This window comes from Cricetulus griseus, chromosome 4 (genome assembly GCF_003668045.3).
Source record: "Cricetulus griseus strain 17A/GY chromosome 4, alternate assembly CriGri-PICRH-1.0, whole genome shotgun sequence".
In the NCBI taxonomy this organism is placed as follows: domain Eukaryota; kingdom Metazoa; phylum Chordata; class Mammalia; order Rodentia; family Cricetidae; genus Cricetulus; species Cricetulus griseus.
In genome coordinates, this window is record NC_048597.1 from 78,723,370 (window position 1) to 78,743,850 (window position 20,481).

Consider the following 20,481-nt stretch of genomic DNA (forward strand, 5'->3'; position numbering starts at 1 on the left):
CACACCCATCTAATCTATGTGTGGGTGCCTCCTGATCTCTGCTGAGACTGTACCCCACCACAGCCAGATCCAGATTAACTGCAGAAGACCCTACCTCTCTACTCCTTCTGCCCCCTCCAAGGAAATTGTCCCTAAATAGTGTCATTGAAAATTCCCTTTTTGCCAGGCATGGTGGCGCACACCTTTAATCCCAGCACTCAGGAGACAGAGGCAGGGTGATCTCTGTGATGAGAGACAGACAGGGCAGAACACTTCCTACCTAATTCACCCCATCAGGCCAGGAAGCTGCCTAATGTTGGTTTACCCAGCATGCAACAGGCTCCCTGCTCCATCCCACCCTTTCCACCAGGGGCACCCATGCCAACTGTACACAAACTTGTCCCTGGTGGCTTGCAGGTGTGTGTATGCCTGGTCTCAGAACACTTGATTGGTGACATTTTCATCCTCTTCAGACTAGAGTCCACAACTTGCAAGAATCAGTCATCTGGACAGACCTGCAACCTAGAAATGCCTGGAGGAAAAACAAAAGCATGTCTGTGTCTTTACTGTTGTCTCTATACTGCTACCAATGCCCTTCTATGTGTTTCCTTCTATCAGAGGGCCAGCCCACCACCACCTGTCTCAGGCTGGTGTGTCTTGTTTAATGTATTAGGTAGAAGTGTGGTAATTCCCTGGAGCTAATGAGAAGCCTACAGTCTCTGTAGCACCCGGGGAACCGTGGCAGTCAGCACAGTATACCATCCAGCTTGCATGTGCCTCATGTCCACCCCATACATGGTTTACAGGCACAGTGTCCCTCTGCACTAACTGCCTTCCTTACCCCTTACAGCCCAAAGCAGCTTCAAGACCGTGAACAGCAGTTCCACATTAACGACATATGAATTAACACGTAAGTTGCCAGCACCTCAGGCCCCTGTGACTGCGCGCCATGATGCAGGGGTGCACATCCCTCTCTAGAGTCCAAGCAAAACCAGCCTGGATCGTGGCTCTAATTACTGGAGTTCCCCTCTTGGCAATTGTGTCTCAGCATGCCCACATATCAGGGGAACTTCTAGAGGCAGAGACTGGTAGGGTCCCCAATAGTACCATCTAGCACCCCATCTGGCTGGGATGGAAGTACAAGTCAGACAAGGCAAAAATCTCTCCTGTGGCTCTCTTTGTGCTCTCTCTCACACTCACCCACCCATCCATGCACGCACACACAATTATAGTGAAATACACAGGCCAAAATTTTGCCATCTTAACCATATTTTTTCAATTTATGGATAATTTGTCTGCATGTATGTATGTATGTCAGTGTACCATGTATGTGCCCAGTGCTCAAGGAGGCCAGAAGATGGCATGGGATCCCCTGGAATGGGAGTTATGGATAGTTGTGAACCTCCATGCGGGTGCTGGGAATCAAACCCAGGACCTCTGGAAGAACAGCAGTGCTCTTAACTGCTGAGCCAGCTGCCATCTTAACTATTTTAAAGGCAGTGGTCCACTTGCTTTCTCCCCGAACTAAAACATTGAATGTTGATCACAGGGGCTGAGTTTGTAGCTCAGCTGGTAGAAAAATGTTTGCCTATCACAGAGAAGCCCTGGATTCCATTCCCAGCATGGCATAAACCAGGCATGGTGGTGCACACATGCAATCCCAGCATTTAAGATGCGGAGACAGGAGGATGAGGAGTTTGTAAGTGCCTGAGTCTTCATCTGCTGCCTCTTTCCAGGAGAGAAGCTGGACATAGACATGTTGAGACATGAATGCTTTGTTGACCTTCACCTGGGCACAGGTGGGAGGAGTCATGTCTTGACTGACAGCAGCACCAGGAGGCAAGATGAAGGCATTTCCTATTCCTTCCAAGAGCAGGCTACTCCTCTCTTTGGGGGTCTCCACTGCCTGGGTGTGGCCCACAGAGGAAATCTAAGAGCAAAAGCTGGTCCAGCTTTAGGATGACCCAGTGTGTTTGACCTTGCAGATCTGAAGAAGTACCGGCGCTATGAAGTCATCATGACCGCCTATAACATCATTGGTGAGAGCCCAGCCAGTGTGCCGGTGGAGGTCTTCGTTGGTGAGGCTGGTAAGCTCAGAGCCTGTCACTCATCTCTCAGCCAGACAAGGGCCACAACAATCAATCAGATAGCTGCAGGAAACATAGAGACTCACTTCATAATGAGAACACTGGAGACTGAATTCATTAAGTGGGGAGGGGTAGAGCAACTTCTTCATAGAGGAAGTGAAAGAGTTGGCCTACATCACAGGCTTCCTCCTCCTTCCCCTGTGTCCCTTCAGGTAGCCCAGCCTACAGGATGGTGCTGGCTGCATCCTAGGCAGCTATCTGCCCTTGCACACAAACCCAGAGGCAGCTTTATTATGCTAGGAAATTATCAGTCTCATCAAATTGACACCATATCCATTACTTTTCTTATTGCTACAACAAACATCTGACAAAAAGAACTTACCAGAGTGTATATTTATTTCCTCATGGCAGTGACATAAACAGCTGAAGAAAGACAGGTTAGTTTGGCTCACTGTTTGAGGGTGCCATTCATCACGGTGGGGAGGCATGGTGGCAAGAGCCAGGCAGCTGCTCACATGGCATCCACAGTCAGGAAGCAGAGAGAGATGGATGCTGGTGCTCAGCTGGCTTTCTCCTTCTTATTCAATCCAGGACCCAGCCCATGGGATGGGTTACCCGTCTTCCCACCTCAGTTAGTCTAATTGAGGTTTATCTCCTAAGTGATTCACCTGTAGAGTTGACAATATTTACCATCCCAGAGAGGAAGGATTTATTGTGGCTTGCTGGCTGAGGGATGTAGTTCATCGTGATGAGGGAAGGCATGGTGGTGGAGGTTATTCATGGCTTTGTCAGCAGGAACACGAGGCAGCCCATTGCATTTGTTTCCAGGAAACTGGGCACTTGGCATGAACCAAGGTCAAACTATAACCCGTATGCTCCATCCTCTAGCAACCCACTTCCTCCGGATAGGTCCACTCTCCAAATGGTTCCATGGCCTCCCAAAACAGCGCCCCCAGCTGGGGACCAAGTGTTCACACAAACCTGAGTACACTGAATATGGAAACCACCACAGCAGTCATTATTGACCACCACAATGTCCTTCCTGCTTTGGGATGCTGATGTTGTCATTTGATTGAATAGATGGACACACTGGCAACAAGGTTTCCTGTGCTGTCTTCCTTGCTCTTGGCACACATGGGCACAGCCATCCTTTCTTCAGCTATGAGGTTCTCCACGGGGGACTGTTTGAGTCAGAGTTCTCTAGAGGAACACAACCCAGAGACAGAATGTATCTCTTGAGGAGGTTCTATTAGGTTGGCTTATATGACAGGGCTGGGCAGTTCTGCATGCTGAGAATCTGTTAGCTTTTCAGTCTATAAGACTGGGTGACCTAGCAGTCCCCATCCATTGGTAAATGCCTGGAGGATCCCTGGAAAGCTGCTGTTCCTTCGTGCATATTGGGAGGCTGAAGAAGCTGGACTCTATAGTGGTGGCAGCAGCAGCAGCAGAAGAGATAGATGCATTTGCCAGCAAGTAGCAAAGGCAGGCAGGGGAAAGCAGCAGCTTTTCTCTCAGACCTCCTTCTATGTTGGCTGCAGCCAGAAGGTGCTACCCACTGTGGGGGACGATCTATCCTGCTCTGCTAAAACTTCCTGCAAATGCAAATGCTTTCACAGACTTCCCAGAGACCAGTCTAAGTTGATGCCCTATTTAACCAAGTTAACAACCAAGTTCAACCATCACAAGGGACTTGTGGGCCTGGAAGAAAATGTACCTAGGCCAGACAAAGTGGCCAGAGGAGCATCTGTGCTGTCATCCCTAGTAGTTTCTGATGGGGAAAATAGGCAGAAATAGAGCAAAAATGTCACCTACCCGAGTTTAGACAGTTGACAGTTCCAGCTGATCCAAAGATGGGCCTTCTCACTCTCCTCACCTCCAAACAGGCCACCCCGATTGTAAATCTCCATTGTCATCTTCACCAGATATGGGAAACACCTCTGGCCATGTCTGTGAGGGATTATCCAGATCAGGTTGATTGGGGTGTGAAGACCCACCCTCAATGTGAGCAGCACTACCCCATGGGCTGGGGCCCTGAACTGAATAAAAAGGAGAAAGTGAACTGAACACCAGCATCCATCTCTCTCTCTGTTTCCTGACTGTGGATGCCATGTGACCAGCCGGCCTCATGCTCCTGCTGCCCTGCCTCCCCGGCCATGATGGGCAGTGTACCCTCAGACTGTGAGCCAAAAATCAACCCTTCTACCCTCTAATTGCTTTTTATCAGGTCTTTTGTCACCTTACTAAGGGGAGAAACTTGTATACCAGTTTCGTGTCCCCCTACCTCTCTCGTGGGGTTGTTAAGATTTTATCACTGCCTATGTCTCTCTGTGCTATAGTGAGTTTAGTGTCCCCAGAAGTCCCACCTGCTCCCCCACTACCATGCCAGAGGCAGCCCTTCTGTGCCTCAAACAATACATGTAAGTTCCAGGTCCCAACTCGCTTCCCTTTGCTCCACATCTTATCCTGGGGAGAGTTCTCTAGAAGGAGGAAGTAGTGAGCCAATGAAGTATCCCTTCCAGTTAGTTACCACCATTCTCCTCTGCTCCTCACATTCAAGCACCTCCTGGCTGCAGTAATGGAGCTCACGTACGTGTGTGTGTGTGTGTGTGTGTGTGTGTGTGTGTGTGTGTGTGTGTGTGTGTACATGAGTGTAAGTGCACACCTACAACAGCACATGTGTACAGGTCAGAGAACAACCAGTGAGAATCAGTTTTCTCTTTCCTTCATGTGGCTCCCAAGAATTGAACTCAGGTCTTCAGGCTTGGCAGCAAGCACCTTTACCTACTGAGCCATTTTGCCTACTCGTTCCTCCATTACAACAACCCTCAGAGCATCCCAAGCAAATCAGACTGAAATACTCAGAGGCTGTTATGGAAACGGACCCAGCTGTGGTTTTGTGAGCAAATTTGTGGGTCTGAGTGATGACCCTGACTTTTGTTGGCTGTGTGACCTTGAGGACATGACTCAACCACTCTGGCCTTTAGCCTGCAGTGAGGATACTCAGGTTCATATCCCAGCAAGGCTCCCAGCCCATCCACTCGTGGAATGAATCTGTAGAATGGCATAATCCCTCTTCGTGTTTACTGAGCATATGCACAGCTCCTGTATGAGTTACCTGAGGCATCTGGTCAGCTATGGCACAGGGCTTAGATGGAGAGTGGGTGTTCTCTCTATATCCCTTCTTGATCAAATGTGTCCTGTTTACCTCTGTGAGCCTCGGGGAGAAGGTAGTTTGTAGATGCCTTTTCATAGGTGTCTGAGCACCCGTGGTACAAATCAGGAAGAAAAATGAGTCTGTCAAGAGCCAGTGCACAGAAGGCAGAAGCCAGCCCCACCATCTCCAAACAAGACTCAGATGGAAGAGTCCCATCCATGATACTTGCATGAGCTCAATTCTGTCATAGGGAAACACCTACTTATTTATTTGATACAGCATCGTACAGCCCAGGCTGGCTTAGAACTCACTGTGTACCTGAGGATGGTTGGGCTTAATCTCCAGATCTTCTTGCCACCACCTCCCAAGTGCTGGCATCATAGGCATTCACCATCGAGTCTGGGCCATGCAATACTGAGGATGGAACCCAGGGCCTGCTCCACACTTCATGCTTGGCAAGCACTCCTGCCATTAAGATCTATAGTGGAGTTTGGAGCTTGGTAGAAAGTGAGTTTCTCCAGATGCTTTGAAAGGCAGTCTCCTATCCTGAGCCCTGAGCCCCAACCCATGACCCCACCAACCCATCCACAGTTTCTCTCCTTTTTATGAGTCTCAGTGGCTATTGGATGCTTACACCTGGACTAGTCTGTGTCAGACTTTCCTTTGTTCTGCAGGCTCCTTTGCTCCTTTGTTTCCCTCCATACTTAGCAACTCTGGTCATGTTCTTGGTTTCCAAAATTTTGCAGCCATTTTATAAGTCTGACAGTCACTTTAGCAAGTGCAAAAAAAAGAAAGAGAAAGAAAGGAAGGAAGGAAGGAAGGAAGGAAGAAAGAAAGAAAGAAAGAAAGAAAGAAAGAAAGAAAGGAAAGGAAAGGAAGAAGGGGGCAGGCAAATTCTGGGATTTTGATGGAAAGTGAATTAAATGACAAACTGATTTGGGGATTCCTGTTGCTTTCCTTCCACCCCTATGTCCACCCAGGAATTGGCTGGAGTCTCTTCACAGCCTACAGTGTGGCTGGCAGTGTTCTCTTATATAGTCACTGCCAACAGGTTTTCCTGCAGTTACTACAAAGAGGCAGAGGTGACATGTCTCTTCTCTGCTCATAGCTGCTCACAGCCTAAGGCAAAGACTCATATCCTTGCAGACATGCAGTCAGTCTTAGTCCAGCAGGAAGAGCCATCCTGAGGCCAGGGCATAGTTCAGGTAGAGCATATGCTTTGAATATCTAAGGCTCAAGGATCTAGCCCCAACACCATACAAAAGCAGTGGTTGGGGAGATGGCTCAGTGGGTAAAGGGCTTTGGGAGAAAACAAGCATAGGTCCCATGTTCTGTCCCCAGAGCACATGAAGAAACAGGCAGACCCTTAAGGATCAATGGCCAGCATAATCTAGCTTACATGGCAAACTCCAGGCCAGGGAGAGAGCCTGTCTCAAAAAAAAAAAAAAAAAAAAAAACCCAAGGCATACAGTGCCTGAAGAACAGACCCCCCCCACACACACACACACATCACACACAAAGCCTTTTGAGTTCTCTAGGAAGGAGCCTAGTACTCACCCTCCTCCACTTAGTGGGGACCCAATACTAAGTGCCCACTAGCAACTGAAGGACCAGAACTTTGGTCATTGGCTCCATGAATTTTTCCAGAAGAGTGGAGACAACACACACTTGGTGCTCACAGCTGCTCAGGTTCAGTGGGGTTTGTGACTTTTGAAGTGCACAATGCTATGGAAGACAGGACAGTGCCTTGAAACTGTGACTCCACTGTTACCACAAAGCTGTGTCTTTCAAAAGTTACATTTCAAGTTTTATTTTGTGTGTCGAGAGTGCATATGTGCTTTTGAAGGTCAGAGAACAACTTTGTGGAGTCACTTCCCTCCTCCCACTATGTGGGTCCCAGGGGTCAACAGGTTTGGCTGCAAGAGCTTTTACCTGCTAAGCCATCTCACTCACCAGCCCATCACTATTTTTAATAAACTCTTTGTGGTGTTGGTGTGTAGATTTGTGCACATGAGTGTAGTGCTTATGGGAGCCAAAAGAGGGCATCAGATCCCCTGGAGCTGGAGTTGCAGGCCATTATGAGCTACCTGGTGTGGATGGTGCAACCGAGGGTCCTTTGCAAGAGCAGTAGATGCTCTTAACCACCAAGCTGCCTCTCCCACCCCAGCCCTACATAAACTGAGTATGATGGTGTCCTCCTGTAATCCCAGCATCTGGGAGGTGGACACAGGATGATCAGGAGTTGAGAGTCATCCTCAGCTACATAATGGATTTGAGGCCAGCCTGGGATACACAAGGCCCTTAAGTGATGGGGGAAAAGTCTTGCTGTAGAATGTGGGTTTTACCTTTCCTCTAATCCTACAGGTTTTTAATTACTGTTGGTTGGAAAGAAAGAAAAGAAACCACACTTCTAGCTGTTTCAGCTCCCTCTAGTGACACATTAAGCCAGTCCTGGAGCCCATTAAGTGGAATTAAAAGGATTCAGAACTGTGCTAGTTAGAATATGTGTTTATAATGAAGAGAGTGGCAGCCGCTCAGGGGTAATTAACGCAGTTGCCATGCTTCCTGGGGCTTCACTAGCCCATCAAGCTCACTACCCTCAGGTTCTCGGTGCCTGGGTAACCTTTAACCCAGAACACAGTAGTGACATCACAGGTACCACAGGTGGTCCCAGCAGCCAGCCAGTCTGCCCATGTTGTATGCAGGGCTGTATGCAGACAGGGCCAGTCTTGCATCAGGAATATGAGGTGAGTATTCCATGAGAGCCCCCTAACTCCATAGATACCTGGCAGTGAACTATGGTCTCCATGATATACTGGAGGCTCTGATCTCAGAGGGAAGCAACCTGAGCATTGTGAGTCTAGGGCAGAGTGTTTAGGGACACCTAGAAGGGAAGGAAGTTTGGGACTGTGAAATGGGGTCACAGTGTTCCCACAGCTCAACCTTAATGCACAGAGGAAGGCATGGCCCTAGAAGAGAGGGGAAGAAAGGAAGATAGCACTCCACTCCTGAGCTACACCCCAGCCTCTCACTGGGGGACTAGGCAGGTGCTCTACCACTGAGCCACACGCCCAGCTCCAATGTCTTCTCTGTAGCCTTTTCTATCCTAGGCTTGTGAGCTCCAGTGCCCTTCCAGAAGTTTCCACCTCAACTGTAGGAAAATAGCTGGGGTTTGGGAGTCAAACAGATCTGACCTGAAATATAGATCATTCTAGGGCAAGGCATGAAATCCATATGAACCTCCAAGTTGCCTAATGAGAATAAGGCTTTTTTTTTCCCCAGCAGCCTGAGTCTCATGAGGGACCAGGAAACTGACTTGCATGGCTGTTATTTAGTATAATCATGATCTGTCAAGACCTGGTTCTCACTATGATGGGAAACTCTATGTACAGGCAAGGGGAAAAAAACAAACAAACAAACAAAAAACCTCAACTTAGGTAGAGAGCTGGCGAGAGGCTTTCAACTTTGCCTGTCTTACAAAGGGTAATAACAGCTATTGAACAGAGTAGGAGTCTAAGCTCCCAGTGCTTAAAGAAAATAAAGGTCATTATGGTGGGATCAAAGGCTGGGTTTGTCTGCAGGGTGGAGAGTTCAGAGCTAACTTTGAACACTGAAGTATCTATAAGGGACCAGATGTGATGGCTCTTGTCTCTAATGCTAGCACTCCAGAGGCTGGAACAGGTGGATCAGGAGTCTGAGGTCAGGCCGAGCTATAAGAAAGAAAAAAAGAAGTACCTTCAATTCTAGATAACTCTGGGGAAATATTCTACTGCTGAGCCTAACTCTAGCCTCTCAAATTCCTTTCAAATTATTATTAAATCACTGATCACAAAAAAACTGAACTTGGCAACCTAGTGTGGCCTGCTGCAGTCTAGTGCCAAAGTGGGAGCCCTGTGTGACTAAGAGCAATTTAGGAGCAGCAGAAATTCTCAGTATTGCCTAGGACAGTCCTAGCAACAGTTGATGCCTGATGTGGCCTTGTCAGTGGTGGTAGGGTGGCCCTGACAATAGTGGGTATCTGGAGTGGCTTAGGGTAGTCCTACAAATAGTAGATGCCTAGTGTGAGGCCTCCCTCAGAAACTACATTCATCACCTTCTCATTGCTGTGACAAAATGCCTGACAAAAGCAACTTAAAGAAGGAAGATTTATTTGGCTCACAGTCTGAGGATACACAATCCATCATGGTGGGACGGCATGGCGGCAGCAGCATAAGGCCCTGGGCACATGGCATCCACAGTCAGGAAGCAGAGAGAGATGGATACTGGCGCTCAGTGCACTTTCTCCTTTGTATTCAGTCCAGGACCCCAGCCCTTGCCATAGTTGGTGCTTCTCACATTCAAGGAGGGTCTCTCCTCCTCAACTAAGTGAATTTAGGTAATCCCTCACAAAAATGCCTAGTCTTGTCTCCTAAATTATTCTCGCTCCCATCCAGTTGATGACCCACACTAGCCATTTTAGGTAATCTGTAAGTCAGGTGGATGGATGATCCCACACACACAGTACAAGTTTGTACAAGAGCTCTCAGAACTGAGTGGATGAATATCTGTCTCCCTACAGGATTAATTCCAGGGCTCTGGGGGTTCCTTGGCTCTCTGGAGGCTCCACTGCCTTGCCAAAGACCGAGTGAAGCCACCTGTAGAAGTTAGCTCTTATTGACACCTTATGCAAACTAGACCTGGGATCAGGGGCCCTTGAGTGAAGAATCGCCTCCAGCAGATTGCCCTATGGGCATGTCCATGGAGCATTTTCTTGACTGCTAATTGCAGTGCCACCTCAGGGTAGGTAGTCCTCAATTGCATAAGAAAGCTATTTGAACATAAGCTAGTAAGTAATATTCCTCCATGATCTCTTCTTCAGTTCCTATCTTAGCTTCCCTTGGTGATGGACTGTAAGGTGAAATGAACCCTCTCCTCCCCAAGTTGCTTCTGGTCATTGTGTTTATCATAACAGAAAGCCAATTAGACTACCCATCCTCTTCCTTCCTTGACTCAATACATGCCAGAAGCTGCCAGCAGCTCCCAGCCTGCATGTCCTGTGTGTTTCCTAAGTTCTGAGGATCTTAAGTCCAGGGCTTCAGTGAGGGGACCTATCGTGGTGCAGGCTCACCCTGTGTCCATCCCAACATGGCGTCAAAGGCAACAAGGCAGAGCTATTCATTCCCCAACAAACAAAATGAAATCTGAACTGAGGATAGCTATGGCACACAAATGGCTATGATTGTGTGTGTGTGTGTGTGTGTGTGTGTGTGTGTGTACACTTGTGTTCTTGTGTGTTCAGGTACATTGCAAGTGCACATGCACATAATTGTGTGTGTGTGTGGAGGACAGTGGAAGACTCAGATGTCAGATATCAGCTTCCCTCCACCTTGGATTTTAGACAGAGTCTTTCACTTTTACCTTGAACTCAGAAATTCAGTTAGGCTGGCTGATGAGCCCCAAGGGATCCTCCTGTCTCTGCTTCCCCAGCACTGGGACTTCAAGCATGTGACTGATTTTTGTGATTGTTGTTTTGTTTTGGGGGTTCTATGAGTGTCAGCTGCAGAGCACCCCAGAAATTCCTGGGGTTCTTTATCAATACCTGGAGGAGATCTGTCTCCAGGGCCATGTAGCACCATGGCAAAGGTGATGTAACGACTGCCGGTCAGTCTATGCTGGTGTTGATAGCTATACATAGGCATGCAGAGCCAACCTCAGCCATGAGCATGACTTTCCTGTTTTACAAGTGATGCTTCTTGTGGGCACCTAGTCATCAGATGCTGGAGAAAACTGCCAGGTAAATGCTTTAAGAAAACAATTTCTTGCATTAAAAAATATGCCAGGGGCTGGGGAGATGGCTCAGTCAGTAAAGCACCTTCTTGAAAGAAGAGGTCCTGAGTTCTGGCCCCAGCACCCACCTAAGAGTTGGGCGTTCTAAGGTTTATCTGTAACCTCAGCACTGAGGGATAGGGGAGCAAGCTAGGAGGATCCCGGGATCTAATTGCTGGGCCAGCCTAGTGAGTCAGTGAGCTCCAGGATCAGTGAGGCACTATCTTAGTTAGGGTTTCTTTGGCTGCAAAGAGACACCATGACCATGGCAACTATTATAAAGGCAAACATTTAATTGGAGTTGACCTACAGTTTCAGAAGTTTAGTCCATTATCGTCATAGAGGGAAGCATGGCATCACGCAGGCAGATATGGTGCTAGAGAAGTAGCTGAGAGTTCTACATCCAGATCTGCAAGAAGCAGGAAAAGACCATGAGCCACTGGCCTGGCTTGAGCTTCTGAAACTTCAAAACCTGCCCCCAGGGACATACTTCGTCCACAAAGCCACACCTACTCCAGCAAGGCCACACCTCCTAGTAATGCCACTCCCTGAGCCTATGGAGGCCATTTTCTTTCAAACCCCACAGAGACCCGGTCTCAAAAAATAAGGTAGAGAGAATTAACAAAGAGACCTGACCCCTGGCTTTTACACATGTATGTGCAGGCACACCCATATATCCATTTGCACACACACATCAACATATACATACACTACACACATACACACACTGGTTGACGTTTATTTGTGAACATCTTACACCATGAATGTCAAGACTGGAAAGCAATCAGACAAAGGCTAGCATGTCCTTCCTTCAGCTCCCGAGTTACACACTTTCCTTGGGTGAGGCTTGCATTCTGGATAGAGAACAACAGCTCTTCCTAATGGCTAAATTCTCCAGGCAGTCTGAAAGCCCTGAAGCTCTCAGCACAAAAAAAAAAAAAAAAAAAAAAAAAAAAAGTGTTGGATCCTAGACTATACCATGGTTCATCTATTTTCCTCCCTGCATGTGCCAGCAATATCCTGTTACCTGCAGTATCTTTGTGGCACAAAACACCAGGCTGCAGTAGAGCTGACACAGGCGTGTCTCATCTGGGAGCTTCATCCAGTGTCTTTCCACCCAGCCAAAAGGCACCAGAGACCCTGAGTGCTAGGGAATCACACAGAGTGTATGGCTCACCCAGCCACCTGCTACAGACGGACTGTCACGGCCAGGGCCATCCTGGCTTTGTTCTCTGCCAAGTCTGTGGAAAGCCAACCTTGGGGGTGCCGAGGAGGAGGGATCTGTGCACCGGCCTACCGGAGTAACGGCCATGCTCCATTCCGCCTTTCATGATTTTAATTGTACAACAGTAATTTTGTGATCGAGTTGCCGACGGCGAACATGCAGAAGACATTAACTTTATTTATGTTTTGGATTATTAATGCGGCTGTTAAAATTCCTCCAGTTAGTTTTGATTGAATTGTTTTTTTGTGTGATTCTGTTGTTTAATGGAGCGGTAAATAAGAATTTCTGATAATGAGACCCAGCATCTGTCACAACAACCTGGTGTGGGCTATTAACATTTCCATTAGCGGCAGGGTGGGCAGCGATAATACAGAAGCACACAGTTAGAACAAAATAAATAGTCATGTCAGGCTGAGCGGGTGTTAATTACTATTTTATTCTGCATGGGTGGGGGAGAGAGCAGGAAGCAGGGGAGGGAGCTTCGATCAAGGGGTGACCTACTACTCACGAGGTCATCTTATCTCTCCAAAGGAGTCCCATGCCAGAAAATCTCCTTAGGCAGTGATGGCTTTGTGGCTTCCATTGATGGCCTCTAGACAGACTCAAATCAAAAGGCAGCCAGCAGAGCCTGTGCAGATGGCTCAGTCGCTAAGGGACTCGCTCTGCACACACAGCTTGAGGACCTCAGTTTGGATTCCCAGCACCTATGTAAAAGCCTCAGTGTTTCCAGAGGTGGAGCTGGGAGGAGACAGGTGAATTCCCTGGATCCCATTAGCTGGCTAGCCTAGTGACTCACTTAGCTCTGGGTTCAATGAGAGACCCTGCCTCAAAAAATATGGTGGAGCATGAGATCATGGAAAACATCTGGCCTCCATGTGCACATGCATAGGTGCCCATGCTCAGACACATGCAATAAGATGGGGACTGATCAATGAAGACAACACCAGCATTGACTTCTAGCCTTCACCTGCACATATACATATACATATACATGCCTACATACACATGTGCACAAACATATACATACTACATACATGCATGTACGCACAGAGAAAGAGAGGGAGAGAGAGAGATAAAGGGCAGTCAACAGTCAGTACTCTTGGGCCCATAAGCTGAGGCTGAAGGAGGTGAGGCGGGACTGGGCTAGCCTCTGCCTCCCAAGAGCTAGTTCCTTAAGATAACTCCATGCAACTCTAGGGTTCCACCAGGGACCAGATTTTCTATGAGGATCCCTCAGCGGGAGACAGGACTACACTCCCAAGAGAAAGTGCCCCATATGGAATTCAGAACCATGAGGCAACTGATGGAGAAAGGACAAAGCAGTCAGAGTGTGGCCCCTGCTCTTCATTCCCTAATGGCTGTGAGGGACAGAGTGGGCAGCCCACTGCCCTTCTGGTCACCCCATCTTTTGTTTACATGTTGTACCTGTGATAGGATAGAGCACCCTAGGAGTGTTCCAATGGGAGGGAGAAAGAGGAAGAGTCCCCTATTCGGAACTTGCAATCTAGTTTGTCTTGGTGTTCCAGACACCAGTATTCCTATGCATGTGGACGGTGGCTGTGTCTCTAGATAGTTTTCTGGAAGCAGGCATCATTATAGAGGCACCTGAACTTGCAATGACAAGAAAGTTGCATTGTGTTCTGTTTCTTCCATTGGAAGCATAGCGTTCTCACCCTCAATCAGGGATGTCTTGCTACCTGTGGCTCCCTCACCCACAGAGTCTCTTGGGCCCCAGGTGCTTCTGGGACCTCCAGTTAGGCTCCGTGTCTCACTGTTTTATCTCCCAGTGGGTAATGTCCCAGCCCATATCACATGGATTGCTAGATAGTGTTTGTCTTTCAACACTCGCTAACTGTATCTCAGCAGAATCAATGTTCTTTTTAACTCTGTGTAGTTTGTCTTGTGCATTTAGAAGGCCTCTGGGAGCTTGTAGCCTTCCTTGGCATCAAAGGACTACAAATTGCCTGGGACACAGAGTCTGGAACTGGAAAGTGAATACACCTGAGGCCTCCCAAACTTGGGTGGTGTCCAGGACAGTTTCCCATGCTGTCTATCACAGAATTATGTCCTGTGTGAGACCTGGAGACATGGGTTGGTGGGTCACAGCCACTTATAGAAGGTCATCCCAGTTATTGTCCTATTTTTCTCCTCAGCCCCAGCGATGGCCCCACAGAACGTCCAGGTGACTCCACTCACAGCCAGCCAGCTGGAGGTCACATGGGACCCACCACCCCCAGAGAGCCAGAATGGCAACATCCAGGGCTACAAGGCAAGTTCTCATGCATGATTGGGCTCTGTCTTCCAGCTCACTGTGTGCCCAGGCCCAGAAGGCTTTGGCTGCAAACTGGCTACACTGTGGGACTGCTGTGTCCCCAGCAGCAAATGCACAGCATTGAAGCAGGCCGCATATGTCTGGAGCAGGCTTGGTGGGAGCAACCCCTGGGATAAAAACTGCTTAGATAAAAGCCAAACAGGAAGCAGCTTCCCATGTGGCTGCTGTGCCCACCGCAAAGTATACTTGGCTCCTCCAAAGGGGCCCAGGACCACCAAGGAACCTGACCTCTTCCCATGCCCACACCACAGCCCCTAGGGCATTTGCTGATAGTAACAGAAGTGGTGTCCTCACAAAAGCAGGTTCCAAATCCCAACACTATCCACTGCACATGGAGATGCATAGTTTCCATAGGTGTGGGGTAGAGTCTCTGTGTGTGTGTGTGTGTGTGTGTGTGTGTGTGTGTGTGTGTGTGTATGTCTATCTACATGTCTCTTTGTGTGTACATGTTCATGTGCATGTGTGTATCTGTGTATCTCTCTCTCTCTGTGTCTGTGTATATGTGTCTGTGTGTGTTGTGTCTATTTGTCTCTCTATGTGTGTGCATGTTCATATGCATGTATGTATCTGTGTGTGTATGTCTGTCTGTGTGTGTGTGTGTGTGTGTGTGTGTGTGTGACCATGCGATTCTTTAGGCCTCAAGCACCATGAACATTTTTTTAATTTTAATTTTAATTTTTTTTTTGTGGGAGGAAGACAAGGTTTTTCCTTGGCCTGAAACTCACCAGTTAGATTAGGCAGACTGGCAGGCAGGCTGGCTGTCAAGCCCCAGGGACCCTCCTGTTTCTGTCTCCCCAGCACTAGAATTACAGGCAGGGGCTACTGTGCCTGGATTTTTTTTTTTTAATGTGAGTTCCAGGATAGCACTCAGGTCCTCAGACCTGCGCAGCTGGGCCATGTCCTGAGCTCCAGGAGTCCCACATGGTGTGACTTCGGGGAACCTCATTTTGAGACAGGCTCACTATAAGAGCCATTGAGTCTCCATGAGCCCAGTGCTCACTTTGCCAGCCAGTATCAGGGGAAATAACACCTGTGGGCCAGCTTCTCCCCAGCTGCCCTCCCCCCTGCACTCTCCCTTGCTGCCTTCCCCCCTGCACTCTCCCTTGCTAAGGGCACCCAGGAGCTCTAAGCATCACCAAAACCTCCCTGGAGGAGATATCCCATCTGGAGTCTCCATTCTTCCAGAAGTAATTTCCTTGTCTGGCCTCCATGAGCCCTACTTGATCAGTTATCAGAATCTCGGAGCCATCCTGCCTTGATGAATATTGGCCCAATTAAATGTCCATTTTAAAATGATTCTGGTAGGTGTGTTATGAAAATGAAAGAGCCCTGCCGGCAGGGCTCTTACGAAGATGAATGAGGTCACAGAAAGTCCCCTGAGCTCCGAGGCAAGGCACTATTTATGCACATCCAAAAATATGTTTTCTCATTTCCCTAATGATAAAGACATTGAACTCGGATATTGATCACAAGTTAGCATGGCCTGTCTGAGGGAAGACTTTCCTGCAGTCAGCTCTCTCATCCACCATGCAACTGGGGCTTGGGGTGGAGGGGGAGGGCAGTCAGCATGCTCACATGTTGGGCAGGCTTCACCACAGGTGTGACCTGTGAGGCTGAGTGTCTCTGCTGCCTCCTGCAGCGTCTGTACTGCTCTCACAGAGGGCACACTGCTCTTGTGGCCTGGCACAGGCTCATGTACACAGAGCCAAGGGGGATTTTCCAGCCAGTGTTGTCTTTGGGCAGCCCAGCTGGCACAGGCTGGGGGCAGTGGTTGCCAGACAGCTGTTTAGGGAAGTGGTTCTGCTAACCATTGAAACCTTTGTGCTTGGACCTCAGATCTCCCTATAAGCAAAGCAAAACTAGATGAGAAGAAATGGTACCTAAGGGAGGTAAGGTGCTCTCCCCCAGCCCCAGCTTTAGGACTCTTTCCTGGGGGGAGGGCATGTATGTATGTATGTATGTATGTATGTATGTATGTATGTATGTATGTATGTATGATCAGGTTCATGTGTGTGCGCACATGTGTTTGGAGGTCAGCTATTGTTTCTCCTTTTCCCTCCACCTTTATAAAAATGTATTCCTAAGTTGTATCTGGGTATGCACTCATCAGAGCAGGTGTCCATGGAAGCCAGAAGAGGGCATCAGATCTCCAGGGGGCAATTGTGAGCTGCCAGATATGGGTGCTGGGATCTGACCTCAGAACTGGAGGGGCAGAACATACCCTTAATTGCTAAGCTGTCTCTCCAGCCCCCTTCCTTGTGTTTTGAGACAAACTGTTTACAATATTGCTGGCCTATAAGCTAGGCTGAGCCCCAGGGATCTGCCTGTCACCACCACCTCAGAGCTGGGATTGGAAGCATGCACCCCCATGCATGGCTTTTTTTGTTGTTGTTTTGTTTTAACATGGGAGCTAGGGATCAAACTCATATCCTCATGCTTGTGCAGCAAACACTGATTGATCCATCATGCCCCGTCTCCTTGTTGTAATGTTTGGTGTTTTCAGCCTCAAAGTGTTTTTGCTACATTGATGGAAGACTTAGGTGTTGGCTTTGAACAAAATGTGTGGTGTGGGATGAGATTTTGGGGCTTGGTCTATGTGTAGGCAGGAACAGAGGGCAGATATTGGTGCCCCACTCAAGAAGACTATGTCACAGGTTTTACATAACCAGTGTTCAAACCCGTGAGCCTGGAGCAGGTAGTCCCCATCTTAACCACAGCAGAGGCTGTGGCCTCTGTATACTGGCCATCTTCAGATCCCACTCTGAGTAGTTTAAGTAGATGATGCCCAAAGTTGAGATAACAGGTCAGAATCCCTGACATTGTCCAACACCCCACCACCCTGGACCTCCTTTACCATACCAGCCTTCCATGATCACTGTTCTTCATACTAAGGCCTGGCATATTCCAACCATGCCCTGTGTGTGCTCTGCCCAACAGATTTACTACTGGGAGGCAGACAGCCGCAACGAGACTGAGAAAATGAAAGTCCTCTTCCTCCCTGAACCCGTGGTGAAGATCAAGAATCTCACCAGCCACACCAAGTACCAGGTCAGCATCTCTGCCTTCAACGCCGCAGGTGACGGGCCCAAGAGTGACCCACGACAGGGACGCACACATCAAGCCGGTAGGTGGTCCTGTCTGTCCTGTCATAACATCAAGTGTGCTGCTCAAGAGCCAGGGTATAGCTCATTTGGTAGAGTTCTCACACGAAGCCCTGGGCTCCCTCCCAGCACCTCAGAATCTAAGTTGGTATTGTGCATGTTTTGAATCCAGGCCTCTGGGAGATGGAGGCAGGAAGATATGGAGGAGGATTGATAGAGTTCAGTCCTCTTTAGTGACATATTGAGTTCCAAGCCAGCATGAGATACAAAAAAAAAAAAAAAAAAAAAAAAAAAAAAAGAAGAAGAAGAAAAGAAAAGGAAGGAAGAAGGGAAGAGCGTGAACACACACTTGGAATTTGGAGTACAGGGGTGATTCATTGGTCCCCAATGCCTGTGCTAAGATAGTTTGTCTAATTTGGAGCTGTGCATTTTCTCATAAGCCTTCAAAGTCACCAGAAGGAGAAAGGGACTTGTCTGTGGCTTAACTCCCTTCCTGACCCACAGAGCTCCTTCTAGTATTTTCTCTTAGAGCTGCCCCATGTACATCTTGGTCTCTAGGAACTAAGTTCCTTATACATGGAGGCCAGGACCCAAATCTGGGCTCAGGCTACTACTGTCCCCTCCCCCATGGGCCCCAGTCAAGATCCCTAGACCATGCCTGCAACAGCTCAACAGCTGCCCCTCAACTACCTGCCTCCCCCTTGCAGATTTTGTTTCCTTTTCCTGCTATGATAAAATACCCCAACAAAAGCAGTGTAAGGGCAGAGGGAGGCCATGTTCCAAAGGATGCACTCTATCACTGCAGGGGGAACACATGGTGCAGGGGCATGAGGTTGAGACCCTGGTCACTTTGCATCAGTGGTCAGGAAGCAGAAAGTGAGCAGGAAGTAGGTCCAAGTTACAAAGCCCCAAGGCCCACCCCCAGTGACCTGCTTCCTCCAGTGAAGCTCTAGCTCTTCACAACCTCCCCAAACAGTGCCATCTGCTGGAATGAGAGCCTAAGCACCTGAGCCAGGGGGGACATTTCCTATCTAAACCTCCACCTACCACCGCCCATCCACCACCCATCCACCACCCATCTAAAACCACCACCACTACTACCCACCCCACCTGCTGCCATGGAAAAGGAGGGTTGAAAAGAGAAGGGAAAGGGGAGGGGATAGACAGGTGAAATGAGGAGGGGAGAAGAATTGGGGGGGAGGGGAGGGGAGGAGAAAGGTGAAGTATAGAACAGAGAAAGAGCAGGGAAGAGAAAAGTGAAGTGGGGAAAGGGAAGGAGAGGAGAAGAAAGGTGATTTGGAGGGAGGAGGGGAGGGTTGGGGGAAAACGGGGGAGAAGAGCGGGGAAAGGGAGGGCTGAGTTGTGGAGAGGAAGAAGAAGGGAGTTGAGAAAAGGAAGGGAGGAAGAAAGTGTTTCCTCTTTCCCAGAGGGCCAGACCTGCATCTTGCCACAGCCTCTGGAGATCTTCGGCTCTCTGTTAGTCATGCTGGCCTTTGACCCTTCTCCTCGAAGCGCCTTGTGGCTCAGCTGCATCACCCTTCCTGATCTCCTGCAAGGGCCCATGCTACCTGTTGATCCCAACAAGCTGAAAGCCATTCAATGTGTCTCCCATTCTGAAACATTAGATAACACCTAGGAGCACTGCCTGTCCCATAGAGAGTCAAGTGTGTGCGGGTTATCGACAAAGTCGCTGGTCTTCACTCTGCACCCCTGTGTTCTATTTTCCCAGCGCCTGGGCCTCCCAGCTTCTTGGCATTCTCAGAAATAACCTCCACCACACTCAACGTGTCCTGGGGGGAGCCATCGGCAGCCAATGGCATCCTACAGGGCTATCGAGTGGTATATGAGCCCTTAGCACCCGTGCAAGGTAAGGCCTGGGGGGCTGCAGTGGGCTCTGCTCCAGAATACCCAGAGAGAAGTTGGGGAGATGGGTCAGCTGCTGGTACTTGAAGTGCAAACATGAGGGCCTGAATGGACCCTCACAGCCCATGTAAAAACTCCAGGGGTGCTGTTGCTCACCCCCCCCCCCCGGTGCTGGGAGCTGGAGACAGGCCTGGGCTTCCTGACCAGTTAATTAGCCAAACTGATGGGTTCCAAGTAAAGAGTAAAAGACTCTGGAGCTTGTTGGTGAACGTCATGGTCTGAATACCACAGGTGTGGTAGTTTGGATGTATTTGGCTCATAATGAGTGGCACTATAAGGTGGTATAGCCTTGTTGGAGGAAGTGTGGTCTTGTTGGAGGAGACTGGAGCCTTTAATCCAGACCTTGAGGCTGGAGGGCACACCTTTAACCTGGGCCACACCTTCTGTTAGAAGTGTGTCACTGTGGGGGTGGGCTTTGAGGTCTTCTTTCTCAAGCTTCATTCAGTGTGACAGTCAGTTAAGATGTAAAACACTCGGCTATTTCTCCAGCACCATGCCTGCCTACATGTTGCAATGCTCCTTGCCATGATGGACTGACCCTCTGAACTGTAAGCAAGCCACCACAACTAAATGTTTCCTGTATAAGAGTTGCCATGGTCATGGTGTCTCTTCACAACGATAAAAACCTAACTAAGACAACAAGTTAGAAAAGCAGGTTGTTGCTCCCCCAGAATGTGCTTGCAGATAAATAACGGATGGATCGCAGAATGAAATGCAGATGGCTTTGGGAAAGTAGATCTAGGGACCACATAGTGACTGAGGGAAGACAGCCCTAGAGATGCTGCCTAACATTCTGCCTGGAGGGCTTGGAGAAGGCAGTGTGGTAGGAAGTGGCAGATAAGGGTGTGGCTGCAGAGGACCAGTAGGGCTCCTAG

The 20,481-nt window shown here is 48.8% G+C and overlaps 1 protein-coding gene across 1 annotated transcript in view; it reads left to right on the plus strand.

Annotated features, from left to right (window-relative positions):
• Nucleotides 1–20,481, plus strand: part of Sdk1 (sidekick cell adhesion molecule 1) — a 954,927-nt gene that overhangs the window by 891,883 nt on the left and 42,563 nt on the right. Inside the window, exons 34-38 of the mRNA XM_035444149.1 lie at nucleotides 830–889; nucleotides 1,965–2,066; nucleotides 14,404–14,519; nucleotides 17,520–17,706; nucleotides 19,413–19,550. Of these exons, the coding sequence (XP_035300040.1) occupies nucleotides 830–889; nucleotides 1,965–2,066; nucleotides 14,404–14,519; nucleotides 17,520–17,706; nucleotides 19,413–19,550 (603 nt within the window). The remainder of the gene's footprint in view (nucleotides 1–829; nucleotides 890–1,964; nucleotides 2,067–14,403; nucleotides 14,520–17,519; nucleotides 17,707–19,412; nucleotides 19,551–20,481) is intronic.